This window comes from Polypterus senegalus, chromosome 15 (genome assembly GCF_016835505.1).
Source record: "Polypterus senegalus isolate Bchr_013 chromosome 15, ASM1683550v1, whole genome shotgun sequence".
Lineage (NCBI taxonomy): Eukaryota > Metazoa > Chordata > Cladistia > Polypteriformes > Polypteridae > Polypterus > Polypterus senegalus.
In genome coordinates this window covers 117,793,998-117,812,921 of record NC_053168.1, presented here as the reverse complement: position 1 = coordinate 117,812,921, position 18,924 = coordinate 117,793,998, and the positions used below count along the sequence as shown (strand labels likewise).

Below are 18,924 nucleotides of genomic sequence, written 5' to 3'. Positions count from 1 at the left end.
ACTTGCACAACCTGAGCCACTTTATAAAGAAAGTATTTACATATGATGATGATATCATTTTTAAGATGAAATGCAGCAAAATATGTTTATTATATTATACAGATAAAACTTTAACTTAAACTACATGGTGCCACAGCGCTAGCGGGCGCTCTGTTCACGAATTGTTCCTGCCTTGCACTGTATTCTTGCAGGTGTTGACGTGACACTGGAAGGATAGATGGACAGGATAATTAAACATATACTATGAAGATATTACGATGTTCCTTAAAATTTTTGAAGAATCTGCTTTCTAAGGTTACAGATGGCTTAACGTCTATTACAGAGCTGATTATGTGGCGACTGGGTATTTGGAGAAAGAAAAGTAGGGACAGGAGTTGGAGATTAGTACATTTGAAAGAGACAGTACTGCTACAGTAAAGTATTTCATTGAAGGTAGCACATGGCGCAGCAAACATCTTGCGTGAGACATGAACAATCACTGCGCCATCGTGTTCCCATGTCTAATAACATGCTTTAACTCCTATCATCATGAAAATATCACATTTACATCTCAGTATTTTAATTATTTAGAGAGCAGTAATATTACGAATGTAATGGATTCTGTGTCCTGTCGGAGGAAGAGAAAGCCCAGAAGCACGTAGTGATTCACACACATAGAAGATCAAATACAAAACAAAGCATTTAATGTGCTACTGTAGTTACGATGGGATTGAGAAACTATAGTAAATTAAACAATTTTAAGATGAAGTTTATGATGTTCCACTTTAATGACAAAATTTAATGACTATGTGATTAAAGTGGAAATTTAGAGATTTAAGTTGGCATTTCATGCTTTTATCCCCACTGTGTTTCTATTTTTTTTCTCTGTACCCTAATAAGCTTTCATATGGCACTCAGACAGTGGGCTATGGCTCTCCTTTTCACTGTGACTGATATCTGTTAGCTTCTTTTTTAATTCGGGTATTGTGCGACTTTGTGAAGGTGAGCTTTCACTCGATCAACTTCTTTTTGTTGTTTATACCACTGTTTAAACCAACAAATAGTACATTTTTCTTTGCCTCCACTTGGTATTCGCTGAAATTCTTCTAGTTTCCCTCTTGCTTTTGCCATTGCATTTTCACAGAAGGCTGAGCTTAAGGACTATTTACATTGATTTGCATATTCAAAGAGGCGTAATTCTGGGAGGAGTTGAGGCGGGACAGCAGGCGCGTGGATGTGCGTTACTTTTCACGCTGATCGGGATATATGGAGTGGAAGAACGTGGAAGTTGGCGAACGCACAGATTTACGCATCTGGATTTTTCTGTGCATACGCACATTCCCACTTTTGTGCTTACACCATGTTATAGTATGAGTTCTATGCACGGTGTTATACATGATGTGCCTGGTTATCATGGGTATTCATAGACTTGTTTATGAATTTATAAAGAAAAAGATGTTTTTGTCACTTAAGCCAACTTTAAAAGTTGGTTTAAAGGTTTTTATTTTTTGTTTGTTTTCTTTCTTTTCAATTGCGGGAATTGTTCAATTAATATATTTTTCATTTTACATATTTGCATTTGTTATGAAATCTGATATGAAGAAACACACATTTGGCTGTTCATTTTAAATTATACATTAAAACTATACCTTACATACTGTGACATTGTACAGTGCATCCGGAAAGTATTCACAGCGCATCACTTTTTCCACATTTTGTTATGTTACAGCCTTATTCCAAAATGGATTAAATTCATTTTTTTCCTCAGAATTCTACACACAACACCCCATAATGACAACGTGAAAAATTTTTACTTGAGATTTTTGCAAATTTATTAAAAATAAAAAAATTGAGAAACCACATGTACATAAGTATTCACAGCCTTTGCCATGAAGCTCAAAATTGAGCTCAGGTGCATCCTGTTTCCCCTGATCATCCTTGAGATGTTTCTGCAGCTTAATTGGAGTCCACCTGTGGTAAATTCAGTTGATTGGACATGATTTGGAAAGGCACACACCTGTCTATAGAAGGTCCCACAGTTGACAGTTCATGTCAGAGCACAAACCAAGCATGAAGTCAAAGGAATTGTCTGTAGACCTTCGAGACAGGATTGTCTCGAGGCACAAATCTGGGGAAGGTTACAGAAAAATTTCTGCTGCTTTGAAGGTCCCAATGAGCACAGTGGCCTCCATCATCCGTAAGTGGAAGAAGTTCGAAACCACCAGGACTCTTCCTAGAGCTGGCCGGCCATCTAAACTGAGTGATCGGGGAAGAAGGACCTTAGTCAGGACAGTGACCAAGATCCCGATGGTCACTCTGTCAGAGCTCCAGAGGTCCTCTGTGGAGAGAGGAGAACCTTCCAGAAGGACAACCATCTCTGCAGCAATCCACTAATCAGGCCTGTATAGTAGAGTGGCCAGACGGAAGCCACTCCTTAGTAAAAGGCACATGGCAGCCCGCCTGGAGTTTGCCAAAAGGCACCTGAAGGACTCTCAGACCATGAGAAACAAAATTCTCTTGTCTGATGAGACAAAGATTGAACTACTTGGTGTGAATGCCAGGAGTCACGTTTGGAGGAAACCAGGCATCACTCATCACCGGGCCAATACCATCCCTACAGTGAAGCATGGTGGTGGCAGCATCATGCTGTGGGGATGTTTTTCAGCGGCAGGAACTGAGAGACTAGTCAGGATAAAGGGAAAGAGGACTGCAACAATGTACAGAGACATCCTGGATGAAAACCTGCTCCAGAGCGCTCTTGACCTCAGACTGGGGCGACGGTTCATCTTTCAGCAGGACAACGACCCTAAGCACACAGCCAAGATATCAAAGGAGTGGCTTCAGGACAACTCTGTGAATGTCCTTGAGTGGCCCAGACTTGAATCTGATTGAACATCTCTGGAGAGATCTTAAAATGGCTGTGCACCGATGCTTCCCATCCAACCTAATGGAGCTTGAGAGGTGCTGCAAAGAGGAATGGGCGAAACTGGCCAAGGATAGGTGTGCCAAGCTTGTAGCATTATATTCAAAAAGACTTGAGGCTGTAATTGCTGCCAAAGGTGCATCGACAAAGTATTGAGCAAAGGCTGTGAATACTTATGTACATGTGATTTCTCAGTTTTTTTATTTTTAATAAATTTGCAAAAACCTTAAGTAAACTTTTATCACGTTCTCATTATGGGGTGTTGTGTGTAGAATTCTGAGGAAAAAAATGAATTTAATCCATTTTGGAATAAGGCTGTAACATAACAAAATGTGGAAAAAGTGATGCACTGTATATAGCCATTAGTGCTGCTTTTCAGACATCTAGTTGTCTACATTTGCATTTTGGCCTAGTTACCATTTCTGTGGCATTTGCACAGTACTCTTTTTCTATCCATATTCCATTTTCCTCCCGCAGTCTAAAGAGAATAATTGTTTTCTCCATATTAACCTTGAAAGGATGTCAGTGTATTTGTGCCTTGCAGCTAACCTTGCTCCTGTTGTTGATTTCTGCTTTACCCCCAATTCTTCCGGAATAGGATTCAGCTTTTATTTAATCTTTCTCTGCAATAAACGAGTTGATTTTGGAAAAGACGAAGGAATAAATTATTCAAAAAGATTCAAGTGAGCCTCTGGAATAAAATAAAAGGGTTTTCTAGATATTTTAATAGAATCTGTTCTGTTCCAGGTAATCTGCAGGAAGGTGGATCAAATAGATTAGCTTTAAACCACCTGATCTTTAAATAGTGTGTCAGATATGTTTCCCATCCTAAAGCAAGTACTATTTGAGGTTCAATTTGAATAAATTACTGATCAGTAGCAATTAGCTCCCATCATGGCAACATAAGGGGACAATTTATCATTGTATTTATCCTTTGTTTTTCAGCAGCTTTGCTGAAATTCTATTTTTCCTTTCATATATTATGTAAAGCTCATTTTATACATCACATAGCATCAAGAGATCAGTAGTGTGCTGCTGAGGGGCTACAGCTGGATATCTCCCATCACTGTGGCCATTCCTTGGTTTTTATTCATTGCAGTATCTTTTTCATCCACAAGATGGAGTAGAGTGCTATTAGACAAACCCTGTGCATGCACACTTTTATACAGAAGGCTGTGAAAAAGTTTTCATCCCCTTGATGAGTTCCTCTATTACTTCAGATATATAGACACATAACATTGTCAGGTCTTAAAATAACACATTTTTTTCAAATGATGGAGCCTATTGAATTAACATCCATAACTAACTGTTGAATTGGGTAGAGAGTGAAGAGAGCAAGTGAAGAAGGAATGGACAAATACTGCAGGAGAAAGGCAGGTAATGTGTGCACATGCATGACTTCAGGCATATGGGAGGAAAACTGGAATACCCAGATAAAGATAGTGGCTAGGGTTGGCATTTAAGCCTAGGCCACTGGATCTGTGAAGCAGCAGGACTAGTGACTGTACTGTTCTACCACCGTTTTATCATACCTTAAAATGATATTGGGCTGTTGTTAAATTTTGATGATGTGGAAGTTTTTTTTTTACTTTTTAAGGTTGCCTTAATATATTTCTAGATATCTTCAAATTAAAACTCTTGAAATATCTTGAAATGTATTTTAGATATCTCAAACTTGAGTTGATGCAAAAATATCTGAAATACATTTTAAGATATCATGAGTGTGTCTTGAGCTAAACTGATGTAACAGCCTCTCCATTTTGAGATATTTCAAGTGTATTTTAAGTTAAAAAAAAATTTTCAGATTTCATAAAAATAACTTGCCATACAATTCAAAACTGATTTCAGTATAAATAAAAAAGACCGTAAAGTCGATTGAAAATGTAGGAAAGTTTACAGGAAACCATTTTCAGATTTCCTTAACTACCTATTAAATATTTCAAAATGTATAAAATATTATTTCGGGATAGCTCAGAATACATATGAGATATCTTAAAATTAATTTCAGATATCTCAATGTGAGTTTATGATACATTGAAATGCATTTGTTGTGTCTAAAATTGTATTTTTAACTATCTAATATTAACTTGGTCTTTCATACTGTGTCAGCCTGGTGTATTCTTACAGAGCTGAACAAAACTTTGTAGATTACATTATCTGCAATATGTCATGAACTAAATAAACAACCAAGCTTTCAAACCATTGCAAGCTGTGTATGTTAGTGTATCAACGTATATTTTTTTTAGAGATAGATGTATTATTTGTTATATTTTGACACTGTTCTGTATGTTGTAAATTTTGTATCTTACTCAATATGTTCCCTTCAGTGTCTTACCTTTTTAAACAGAAAGGTTTAGTTATGGACATTTTTGACATTTAATCTATTTTTTTTTTTTTTTATTTACGCTACTGGTGAAAAGTTGTAGAATACCTTAGTTTTTCAAGTTTTTCGACAAATTTAATAAGTTGAAATGCAACGAATGGTATAAAATGGTGGAAAGGTAAGCAGTAAACTGCCAGACGTCTAAATTTAAGTTTCAGGGTACAACTAATAGCTTACCACCTACAGAGGTTTTACCAACAATTAAAGTACAGTGCTGATTGAAATTTGGTGAACCCTTCAGAATTTTCCATATACCTTCCAAAATGAGATCTAGAACATAGTAATATTACGCACTTGTCCTAAATCTGTGAATGGAAAAATTGTGACCCTATGCTTTAAGTATTTGGTCTGATCCCCTTTTGCAGCAATAACTGCAACTAAACATTTCTGGTAGGTCAAGATCAGTCTTGCACTTGGCTTGGAGGAATCTGAACACATTCCTTCATACAAAATTGCCTCAACTCAGGGATGTTGCTTGGTTTTCTCAAATGAACTGCACACATCAGGTCCTTACACAACATTAGGTCAGGACTTTGATTTGGTAATTCCAAAACCTTTTATTCATCTTTAACCACTCTTTGTTAGAATCACTTGTGTGCATGAGGTCATTGTCCCAGTTTCTCTTGAGACGCAGTCCATGGATAGATGCCCTGACATTTTCGGTTAGAATTTTCTGCTATAATCCAAAATTCATTTTCCCGTCCACAATGACAAGCTGTCCTGGCCCATATGCAGCAAAACAGGCTCAAAGCATAACATTACCGCCACCATGTTTCACAGATAGGATGAGGTTCTTATGCTGAAATGCATGCAATTCTCCAAATGTAACGCTTCTCATTTGAACCAGAAAGTTATATTTTGGTCTCATCTGTCCATTAAACATTACTCCATTAGCATTTAGGTTTGTCCACATGCTCTTCAACAAACTGTAGATGGCAAGCAATGTTTTTTTTGGAAAGCATTGGCTTTCTCCTTGCAACCCTGCCATGCACACCACTGTTGTTCGGTGTTCTCCTGATGGTGGACTCATGGACATTAACCAATGTTAAGGAGGCCTTCATTTGCTTAGAAGTTACCCATTGTTCTTTTGTGACCTCGTGGACAATTGCATGCCTTGCCCGTGGTGTGATCGTGTGATCTTTGTTGGTCGACCGCTCCTGGGGAGAGTAACTTCCTCCATTTGTACAAAGTCTGACTGAATGTGGATTGGTGCAGTCCAAACTCCTTAGTGGTGGTTTTGTAGGCTTTCCCAGCACAATGAAAATCAGTTCTTTTTCTGAGGTCCTTTGAAATTTCCTTTGTCCATGACATAATACCCTGAACACTACACAGACGTATTTGAAGATGAAACCCTTGATAGAATATTGTTTCTTTAATACAAACAGGGTGGCCATTCACACCTGATTGTCATCACATTGATTGGCAACCATGACATTGGTTGACTACAGCTGACTCTAAACTCACTTTTAGAATACCTGTTAGGTTTGCATACTTTTGCCATTCATAGATATGTAATACTGAGTGATTTTCTTCAATAAATAAATGACCAAATATGTGGATGGATGGATATTTTTGTCTCATTTGTTTAGCTGGGTTCTCCGTATCAATTTTTCGGGCTTGTGTGAAAATCTGATGTTTTAAGTCATATTCATGCAGGAATATGAAAAATTCTAATGGGTTCACTAACTTTCAAACACTACCATAAACTAAGCCTTGCTTGTTGAAGCAAACAATTTGCACAGGTGTTCCAATTTCTTCTGATTACGTAAAAACCCTCAGTGTGTCTTAAAGCAGGGTTAGAACAGACAGTGTTACCATACCCTCTGAAGCACTAACTGGACAAAATTCCAGTGATAATGGCTTGAAAATGGCAATTAACAAATGCAATGAGACATTATTATCCTTAGAACTGTAGGCCTTTCATTCAGAGAAATTGCCAAAAAGCTATCAAAGTGTCAGTGAGTAGTGTGTTCAACACAACCCAAAGGTATTTGGAAACTGGAAGAAATTTTGAAAGGAAGAGATCTGGTAGACTCAAAGTCACAACCCAGTCAGAAGACAGACAAGTTTCTGAGGGTCACCAGCTTGCGTGATAGATGCCTCACAGCAAAACAGCTTCAAGTACAGCTTATCAGTGGTCGAAAAAAGTAAGGGTCAGTTTCGGCTGTGTAGTGTAGACTTTGTCTGGTCTGCAGTAGTCCACAGCAAAAAAAAAAAAAAATCATCCCTGGAATTCTGAATGAAATGGTCAAAATAATATGTCTTTATACAGAGCTAAACAAGCTGCAGCAGATTCCCTGGTCACTGTGCAGAAAATGCACATTCCATATTTCACCCATCTATTAATTCTTTCAGTTGCCATGAGGACCTTTTGGCAGAATACATGGACATAACAGATGTTCTGAATAAAGAATATTCTTTAAGAATATTAGGCAAATAATCACCAATTCTACCCATCATCTAAGGACCCATGGAGATCTTGAAAGAAAGTGGCAAGAGATCTATCGACCATTTAATTTCTCTCTCTAGATATATTTCTCAGAAGAACAACAACCAAATGAGAAGCACACAGTAGTGTTGCCTCATAGATCTAACACTCTGAGTTCAAATCCCATGTCTGCTCACTGTCTGTGTAGAATTTTCCCATATCTATGTGGGGTTTTCTCTGTGTAGTGTAGTTTTTCTCTTACATCCCAATGTTTGCATATCTCATTGATTGGAGACTCCAGATAGCCTCAGTAAAAGTAAATGTGTATGTGTGCTGATGCACCAGTCAAGGGTTTGTTCTTGACTTGTGCCCAGTGCAACTAGGGTATTCTTTTAGCTCCCATGATCCTATAATGGATTAAGCCAGTTTGAGAAAGTTATGTTTTGAAGTATCTTGTTTAACTTCTGTTTATTGGGCTGTCATGGAGATAGTAGTACAGTGCTACGTCTGAGCATCATGAAATTTAATGAAATCATTATTAAATATATTCATTATATCTTATGTATATTTAAGGTATGTGACGTTTTCTTTATTAACACACATTAGTAATGCCTATTTAAAAAATTATGGAGCACCATTAAATATTACTTTATAAACCTATTTTATATTACAGTATGTTCAGTATAACTTATATACCACCACACATATCTCTTGATTCTTTTAGTCATTGGTGGCTTTTGAACCTGTGACCTTGTGGTTTGAGATCACACTGCCTGCCATATGCTTTGTATTCTTTTTTGGGCTACATATATATCATTTTGCACAAGTGTGACCTGACAGTTTAAATTTTCACTTTAATATAGCTTTTTTTTCAGTTGGTCATCAAGGTCATCAATTAGTCCTGTAGCATTGAATGCCTGATGACATTGTCTGATTTAACAGCTTAAATAGCAAGGGAAATCTGAGATCATTCTTAGCAGTTTTTTAGTATATTTAATTTGTTGTGCCCCATCTATTCCATAATTAGAAGCCAAAAATAGAAATGAATATAATGTGGTCTTAGTCTCTTGCCACACATATATTTTCATTTGGAAAACAGCTATTTTAAATGTTTGTTTATTGCTCATGTTTTAATTTTACATTGTACCATTTGTAATATAAAGGGGGTTTATGAGTTATTTTGCATTTAGTAACTATTTTGAATTGTTCAGCTCTATTAAGTCATGTTAACCACCCAGTAAAATTTTTCTTTTGTTTCATGGTATCTTCTGCTGGCTTTCCTTCTGGCTAGTTAAATGACCACTGCCAATGTTTATAGACTGTTGCTCTTCATCTTTTAAAACAACCAAAAATGTTTTCCAAGCACTGCATTTTTACATGTGTAACTAATATGTAGAGAGTCACCAGAGTCCATACTGGAGTACTATGATGGTTAATTGTTAAGGTATTATGTCAGTATTATGGCCGACAGCCTCATTAGTTCAATGAATTGGTGAGGTTTTGGAGATTTCCTCAATTTTCTTCAGTTCCACAGGTATGCAGCCTTAAACATAGTCATGCTAGGAGATGTAGCACATCATATATTGCTGGAAAAATGCTTGCTGTTTCTTATTTTCCCCACTCTCTCCATGAGACATTTGTACAGTTGAATGGATTTGTTTCACACACTATTAAGCACAATACACAGCCCTTGTATAATTGTTTAGATTTCCACTCAGTAGACTCAGTCATCAGGATTAAGAACATGGTAGGATTTCATTTTAATTTCTCAAGCCTAATTTTCATTGGGATCACAGCTGTCTGCAGCTGTCTCACAATAATTCAATCTCCAGAACTGAGGTGAGCCGGGTTAGTCAGGGAAGAGGCTGTCTTAAGTTTGTTAGCCTTTTGTGTGCTTATGTACTTCACTCCAAATTGTAAGTACTGTAACCCATTTTAGCTTTTGCATCTTGAAATGGACAGAAAAGCTACTCATCTGTTAAAATCAGAAACATTGCTATACTATTACATATAATCTTTGTATTGAGTTGTAATGAGACAGTGAGGATTTTACTGAAGAGGATCAGGAAATGAAACATAGTTAAAAAAAAAACAAGCAATAAGTCAATCTGTCATCAGAAGTAGAAACAATAAACCAAAAATCAGAGACCTAAATTCCATAAGCAGGTTTTTTTAGCCAGAATTTTTTTTTTTTGCCAGTATCACCCACAGACACCAATTTTGGATAACCAAAAGTGTGTTAAGCTGATCTTTATATATTTGATCCCTAATGAGACATGCCGTTTGAGCCAAAAGTTCACATCCAAGGTCTAACAAAATGGTGTTGAAACAAAACAATAAATATTGCCTACTTTTTCAAATTGCCAGAAAATGATAAACAATTGGATATCTCAATATTCAATCTCCCTAAATAGATGCATATATTAAAAAAAATGACAAAACGCCACAGAAAATTAAATAGAACACCAATTCATAGCGAACTTTAGGCCTGCCTGATAGATGCAAGAATATTGACAAAACATTCAGCTCACATTCATAAATGTTTTACGATTCCTGTCATTAAATCTTCTATCTCACCTAGGGATGGGAATTGATAAGATTTTCACGATTCCGATTCTATTTTCAATTCTGTTTAACAATTCGATTCTTTATTGATTCTCCTATCAATTCTTATTTTTAAAAAAGGAGAACACACACGTCAGTTAGCTTAGAACTTTGTTTTATATCTTATCTTTGAACAAGATAGAAATTTAGGAGTAGCATGACCTTACAAACCCAACAGTGAGATCTTAAGCGATCCACAGCCTACGGCTCCTCGATGGGGTGCCACGGGGTCCCCAGAAAAAAATTTGTAAATGTAAAATAATAATAAAATAAATATTCTTCTGTAGCAATAACAAAGTATAACATAAATCATTCTGTGGCAATTACACAAGAATGTCCAGTAACATTTACACTCTCCTTTTTAAAAGTATATATGAGCTGAGCACTCAAAAATAAAACTACATCAGCCAGCAACAAATACAATCAACTCAAGTCCAATGGAACTGTGCACTGTGCAATTCTGCAAACATCAACTATGGAGAATTAACAATTCTTTTGCAGAAATATAAGTATACTGTATCTGCTTTTTCAGGAAGGATACGTGATCTTTCTGGACTTATGGTCTCTCCAGCTGTGGAGAACACCCTCTCAGACAGGGTGGAGGATGCCTGCACACACTCTGTGAAAGGAGAAGCTACCGGTAGACTGCAGCGAGAACTGCCAGCATCTGAGCCGGCCAGACTCTGTCTGTCTCTCTCGTCATGGTCATCTAAATGCAATGCACAGTAATAGCAGGTTTTGCAATAAGGCAAATCGCCCTAACATAATATTGCAATGTTAGTTGATTAGTTACCTGACGTATTAACGGGAGAGGACGTGCAAACGTTACCGCTGCTGCTGGGTTGAGATTCACTAGTCCGGAGCGGATCAAAAACACGACATTCATTTAAGGTTATCGCGTGTTTTGTGAGGAAATGCTTTTGCATATTCGTAGTGTTTCCTCCCTTTGATGAAATATCTACTTTGCAAGTTGCCCTGTTGTCATACTTTCTCGTAAAGTATAACCAAACTTTTGAGCGTTTGTGCCGCTTAGGCGCCATGTTTCCTGCTGTGTAAATGATGCTACGCAACGTGGTGATGTCATTCGAGGCGACTGGAATCGATAGGGGAATCGTTTGCAAAAATGGCAAACAATTCCAAGGAATTGAAACAGTGGGAACCGGTTCTTGTTCAACAAGAACCGGTTTTCGATTCCCATCCCTAATCTCACCTGATTCAGACTATTTTGTTTGTCTCTTCATTGCAATTATGAACTTTATTTTAATATCTTTGCAAAAATCCCCTTTTTTATCTCAGCAAAAAAAAAATAGTATTAAATATCTGTACAACTTTCAAATCATTCAATTAATTTCATTTAATTGTTGGTTCACAAAATTTGTGTGAATGGCAGCACAGGGCACAACATAGGAATTAGCCCTGGAGTCTATGGCAGTCCTTCGCAGGACACACTCATTCATTCCAGGACAGTTTAGAGTAACCTAGTTCACATCTTTAGTATGTCGAATAGTGGGACAGATAGTGACTATGCTAGAGCCCATTCCCAGGAATCCAAAGCTGTGATTCAGCAGTGCTGGCAACTTCTTTAACATATTGCCCAGTGTTATATAAATGAAGAACAAGCCAAAACACTGATTACAATGTGGAGCGCTTGATCTGCTGAGGCAAATGTATGGGATCATTCAAAGTAACAGTGTTTACAAATATGCAGGATTAAACAAGATTTTATATAGTGAAACAATTACGACAAGTTATCAGCTGTGAACATAATTGAATCCAGCCTGGGAAATGGAACATTTCTAATATTTTCCAAAATCCAGATGAGGTAAAGTCAGTCAGCATAGTATGGTATGAACTGGCCTTAACTAGTTCTTTAAGAAGCTACTGGATGTAGCACAATTCAGTTCAGTTCTTTTTGTTTATTGAGACGTATCTGCTGGTTTAATACAGTTAAGAAATAGCTTAGAACGTTTCTTTTTGCATAGATTGGTCAAATGACACATCCTCTTTAGCCATGTTTGTGTGCAGTCCACTTAATAGTAGTGTAACTTCATTTCCAGACATATTTAACAAGACCAGGCTATATTTGCAGACAGACAATTGATATTTATTGTTTGGTAAAATAAATATTTTCAATTTACTTTTTAAAATGCTTATTGCAAATGTTTCATATTCCTTCAGTCTTCAGCAAATTAAAAGCAGAAGAGATTAGATGTCAGAATGTTACACCTTTTCGCTTCTGTGTGTGGACTTTCTGCTACTTTACATATATGGTATGACCTCTTTAGGTTTCACAAATTTCATTTAGAACTTTTGCCATATCATTTTCATTGAGTGTATGTAAAATGAACAATTCTGAATGTACAACAGTACTCTTAATATGCGGTTAGGAGCACTAGTTGCAAAGGCAATGGAGAACATACAAGATGGAACTTGTGTTTTCCAGGCCAGGTGAAGGCTGGCTCAAGGGACATTGTGATGGCGTCATTCTGCAGTGCAAAGAGAAGCCAGTGGTGAGCTTTTTTGTGAAATGGTTTGTTGCTGAAGCTCTCCATTTTAATCTTGGATGAATTGCTAATCTTGTTTAAGGAAAGAATATGCTTGCAGGTACAATTGCAGAAGCTTCTGTAATAAAATGTTTTAAAACTGTGGTTATGTGACATTCAAAATTTCCTCAAGTGCACCATTTACCGCAGAAGTGATGCATAGTTCCTGTAATCATCTTGTTCCTTTCTGCTCTTGCCCAAATCCATTTATCCACTTAGATGATTGCAGTAATGTAATTTTGCCTTACCAGTACAATAGCTTTAATCTGTTTTCTTGCATTTTGTACTTGTGATCAAATAAAACATTTCATAACACAATACATCACTTAAAGAAGCATGTCAACAGTAAAAGTGCTGACCATTGAAAATTTTTTCACAAATGCTACCAATGACATTAAGAGCGTTGTGAAAGCCATTTTTATGAGCCCTCTATTTACCTTGGAAGAAGTGGCCCTGCAAGAGAAAAAAATGAGTATTATTCAAAGATACTTTACTGGATGAAAAGCCAGAGAGGCTTTAGTCGTGACTCATAACAACCATTTTTGAGATCTTTTTCTTCATGGAAACAAATCGCCTCATGTATCTGAAGCTAGTGATTATATGTTAATTTGATAACATTAATGTGCAAGATCACAGCTTAAGGCAATTTGCTGGTGTTTGTTATATTGTTTTTTTTTTCTGTCAGCTGCTTAAAGCTGTTTCAGCCTTTCTTCTTATGCAAACAAATGTCAAGAAATTATTGTCTGTCCTTTTCACTTTATTGCTTTGATTGCCTTTTTCCTTTTTTTGTTTTCAACTTTTCCTTGCCCCGTTTGTCACCCCAGCCTTGAAGAAGGCCATCGGTCTCGGGGGCGTTTTGGAGGTGTCCTGCTTTCTTGTACTGACAAGCTGAACAGACGCACCTTGTTGGTCCGACCCACGAGCAAGCAAGACCCTTTCAGTCATTTCTCTGGCTTTTTCCCTCCTGTAAGACTCCAACTTTATTAATTTTACCAGTGAGCTTCCATTAGCTTTGTGTGAACCATTTTTAAAACAAGTAACTTAACTGACCCCTTAATTGTGCAGTATTGTTTAAGAAGACTTAGTAATTATACAGTACAGTACATTTGCAGTGACGTTAATTGAGTTTTTCATGATACAGAGTCTTTGTCTGCACCGTATTTTTTAAAATGTCAGATGTCCATTTAGGAGTGTACAGTTTACATATTGCATAACATTCACAATATACTCAGTCCTACCCTTTATGTGAAGAGACCGGATTATAAGCTTACTTTTTTAATATAAGTGTGTTGGTTATTGTATTGATAATTGTAAGAACTTTGTAGTTGCAATATGACTTTATCAGGTAGTTATTTCTACCAGAAAGTTAATTCATAGAATGACTCTGAATTTTGTGAGTCTCATTCTGGCATTAAGTACTAAGTCAGTGGAAAAAGGCATTTGTATGGCTCTGCATTTCATTTTTGTGGTTTGCTACTAGTCCTGAAAATTATGAAAAACACAGTATAATACTTTAAAATTTCACAGACTATCATTGACTTTCAAATTGTCAAGATAAGAGATGACAATTCAGAAAAAGCCCACATTCCATCCATATGCTTTTTGAGGTCAAACAAGATGACTTAGACGTTAAAGTCAAGATCTGGAAAAGGGAACTGAATTAATATTGTTTGTGCAGTTGATATTCAGGAGTGAGTCTTAGGTCAAGGGTTTTAAGAATCACCAGACATTGAAACAGCTTTTAAAACAATAGACGACTCTTACATGGAAACCAAAACTTTCAATAAATCTTAAAGTATATAACAGATTTATTTATTTTAACATGTGCTCAATGTTACAGTGTACTGTAAATGCTGAACATCATTAAAACCATGATTCATTAAAGGCATTTTTGAAGACAACCTAAAGTTTACATACGAGGCGTGGCAGAAAAGTAATGAGACTGGCAACACTACAAGCGATCTGGCAACGCTGCGCTGTTGTCCTTGACAGAGCACGTGTATCAGTACCCTCCCATAGCTCAGTGCGAGTTTCAACTCCTTCCGTCAACTACGTGATTTTTGTGACTGCTATTAGCGAAGTTGTGTTTTTGGTTGTGCGTCACGCAAAATGGAACAGCGGAATTTGGAGCAACGTTGTGCCATTAAACGGCAAGTGTGACGTTTGAAAAGTTAAAACAGGCCTATGGGGAACATTCTTTATCCCAAGCTCAAGTTTTTTGCTGGCACAAATAATTTTTGAAGGCAGAAAACACGTTGAAGATGAACACCGCTCAGGAGGACTTCAACTTCGAAAACCAATGAAAACATCGAACATATGAACACTCTTGTGAGATCAGACCGTCGTTTAACATTAAGAATGTTGAGTGAACAATTAAATTTGAACAGATTTATCATTCATCAAATTTTGACTGAACATTTGCACATGCGAAAGGTCTGTGCCAAAATGGTGCCGAAAAACTGCCCTCTCCATAACAGAATTTTTGACCTCAAAAGGCATTCCTGTGGTTCCCCAGCCCCCTTATTCACCTGACCTCAGTCCGTGTGACTTTTTCCTTTTTCCTAAACTGAAAAATGTCCTCAAAGGACGTCATTTCAGGACTTTAGAAAACATCCAAAAGAGTGTAACGGACATGCTGAAGACCATACCGGTTGAAGACTTCCAGCGCTGCTACCAACAGTGGGAACAACGTCTCCATCGGTGTGTAGCTGCCCAAGGGAACTACTTTGAAGGGGATAACATTGATGTTTGAAAAAAATAAAAACTTTGGTAAATAAAAAATCAGTCTCATTACTTTTCTGCCACACCTCGTATATGGGGTGTCCTTATATCCTAGCCAGCTAGTTATACAAATCACTGATTAAATGCAGTTAAATAAAAGCATGAAAAATCTCCCCCAAACTACACATAACAAATATATAACAATCCAGGACTCCATCATGTAAAATTCCCCTTCTAGATTTCAATATTGGGTTCAGTAGGCTTTAATCATAAATAAAAATTTTGAATGAACAAAGGTTATAAAGATTCAGAGCAATGTCGTATAAACATAGATGTTAGTGTTATAAAGACAGTTGTTTAGTTCCAGATACAACAGGAAGTCATTTCTATTCAAAGTAGAGACTATTGCAGCTCTAATTTCTTACATTTTATGGAAGATTTAGATGTTTAAATTGCGATTGTGGTTTTCCATTGTCGTCCTGCTGTTGTTGGTGGTGATTTAGAATACTGATACAGGTGCCTTCAAGAAGATGTTTTTTCATACACATTATACATCTTGATACAACTATGATAGAATTTGGCTTAAAAGCAGGTGGGAACCAATATAAAGTTCACTAAATGTGACATTTCTTAATTAATCCAATGCCTTATGAATACAAGGCTCAAAGTTAGGGAGATGACTTAAACCTTAAAGAGCAATCATGCTTTTGTAAGAGTTGCCCAACCGGTTAACAAGCCTGTGATTACATTGATAAATGTCTATGGGTTTAAAGTTTCCCAGATGCACCCCTGTTAAACATATAAATGAGTGTTGTGTTCAGAGACCACACTACATATGTTAAAATTAAATATAACCTTTTGCAAAAGTAAAAAACTATGTTAAAGTAGAATATACTATGACATTTAAGAGTATTACTGCTCCAGTGACAGAAGTAAACTATGTATTGCCCCTGACTGCACACTGTTACTCACACTTGAAAAGATACATTCGGAATAAATGTGAAAATGAAAGATTTGGCAGCTACAACACAAAAAATGAACTCAAAAATATACATTTGAGCTGAACATTGTGCCGCCACATCACGTTAACAGGTGGTGAAAAGAACTCCTGTTAAATGTTTTCCTTTTGCTGTTTATAATGAAGCGTTAAAGTTATTTTCTAATTGTAAACCCCAAACATGCCATTTTAGAATATACAAAAATCACAGGGCTGAATTAAATGTTACTCTTAATGCATCTATTTTGAAATGTAACCGTTAAATGTTGCCATAAGAAATTTCCTACATATTGCTGCACATCAAGATGTTGCTTCACTTACATTTTCAGTTATACCTAAACATTTACACAGCACAGGCGGGAGGAAATTGTTTTTAGAAACAACCCCTGTGGATGTAGCCTTTTAAGTGTCAGATATTTCTGATATCCACTACCAAATTTTAGCAAGTTGTCTCTAGACGTGTGTTTTTGTTTCAAGAATCACATCTGACCCTTTGAGACTAGTCGGACCCTGGTTTTCAGTAGCCTTAGGGAGGTTTTTTTTTTTGTTTTAAATGAGCCATTTCAGGCCATAAGTGATATTTGATATACAGACATTCCCTTAAAAAAGTCTATATTTTTGATAAGATAAATACACAATCTTAAAATCACTGCTGAAAAGTAAATTACCACCTAAATGTACTGTAAAATATCCTTAACAAATATTTGTGCTTTGCATTCATCTTTTTGCTGGCAATGTTAATGAAAGCTCACGTTATTTGATCAACTGCTATTGGGAAATCCAGATAATTTCTTTTCTGTGTCATGAAAGTGCATCTTAAATTTATTCTTCTCTTGATAGCAGTAGAAATTGGAAAAGTGAATGAGTCATCCAATATGTGATGGCAATATTTAATAGTTGTGAAAACTTAGAAGACATTTTAAATTGAAATATCTGTTTGTCTGTTTATTCAATGTCATTTTAAATATATTGAGTATTAAAAATAAGACATGTATAAATCAGTATTTTTTTACTGTGGATTTAATGCAAACCAAAGTTTCAGGTCTAAATTTTTATACATTTGAATCAATTTGAAATAAAAAAAAGGAAATGAGACGATGCTGCTTTTTGCTGTTTGCTGATTGGCACTTCTGCTATGCTAACAGCTTGTATTTTGTTTGCTTGTGGTTGCCAATGTTACTATAAAACCTTCACCTTTTAAATGATATTTATTTCCAAAAGCAGACTGCTGCCAAAGTTTTAGAAGTGTCTCCCCAACAACACGGATTCCTTTCAGTCACATACACCAAAGCGGTGACAAAAAATGTGAGACACAAGCTGACATCTAAGCATGAGAAGAGCTCTCGAAGTCTGCAAAGACTCTCTGAAGGTCTGCTAGACTCCTCCCCTCAGTTCCTGCATGAGATTCTACTCACTACTCAGCCCTTTGATGTGGTCCTCTCCTGCCCACTTCTGGCCACTGTTGTCAACATTCTTCAGGTCGAGTTACCAAAGAGGGGTAAAGACAAAGGCAAGTCTGCCGGACAACCTATGAGGAATCACACCTTGACATCACGCAGCCTTCCCCTCATTTACATCAATACCAGTGTGATCCGCATCTTTCTGCCCAATGTGGAAGAGGCACAACATGAAACAGGTCAGTGAAAAGGGTGTGTGAAGATCTTCTCATTGCTAACAGAACTCTGACTTGTTGTAGCTGCTTGTTCTGCAAGTGTATTGGAATTTCTGTTTATGTGACACTTATTTAACTTTTATATACTATGCAACATAAAGTTTTGCTGACCTTGGTTAACTGGCCACATAGCCACAGAATTGGTAGGACTCACAGAATAGAGGATGATTTGGAAAGATTGAAGAAGCAGCCTGTCAACATGACAATTATAATCAAATTACTTAATAATAATCAACTGAAACTTCCATTCCATACACAAATGCTGTGTTGGAGTGGACTTTGTTGTTATGCCAGTCCATTACAGTAAAACAACATACAATTAAAGCTCATCAATACCCAAATCTTAAAACTCAGTGGTATGAGATCACTCTGAACTCCTTGATGATTCACATGATCCATACAGTAGAAGTAAAACTGGAGGGAACTGAATTAAATGAAAATTCTACAGAAATAAATATAATTAGAAAAGAATCCTATTTAAAAATGACCAAAAACTATTTATTACCCAAACCCCAAATATTCACAAGACTCATTTTACTAGCAGCAGAGATCTTTTTCATAATCTGAGCTCACTGAACTTCATTTCCGGGATGGTGTAGTAAATCCTAATTCTGGCAACATTTACTCCTTGCTTGCAAAGATAAAGGCAAATTAAAAGCAAGGAGAACAGTACA

General features: G+C 36.6%; 1 protein-coding gene across 1 annotated transcript in view; it reads left to right on the top strand.

Moving 5' to 3' along the window:
- The window catches only part of LOC120516042 (vacuolar protein sorting-associated protein 13B-like), a 614,714-nt gene that overhangs the window by 466,183 nt on the left and 129,607 nt on the right, over positions 1–18,924 (top strand). The window contains exons 28-29 of the mRNA XM_039737477.1: positions 13,685–13,826; positions 17,800–18,214. Coding sequence (XP_039593411.1) covers positions 13,685–13,826; positions 17,800–18,214 — 557 coding nt within the window. The remainder of the gene's footprint in view (positions 1–13,684; positions 13,827–17,799; positions 18,215–18,924) is intronic.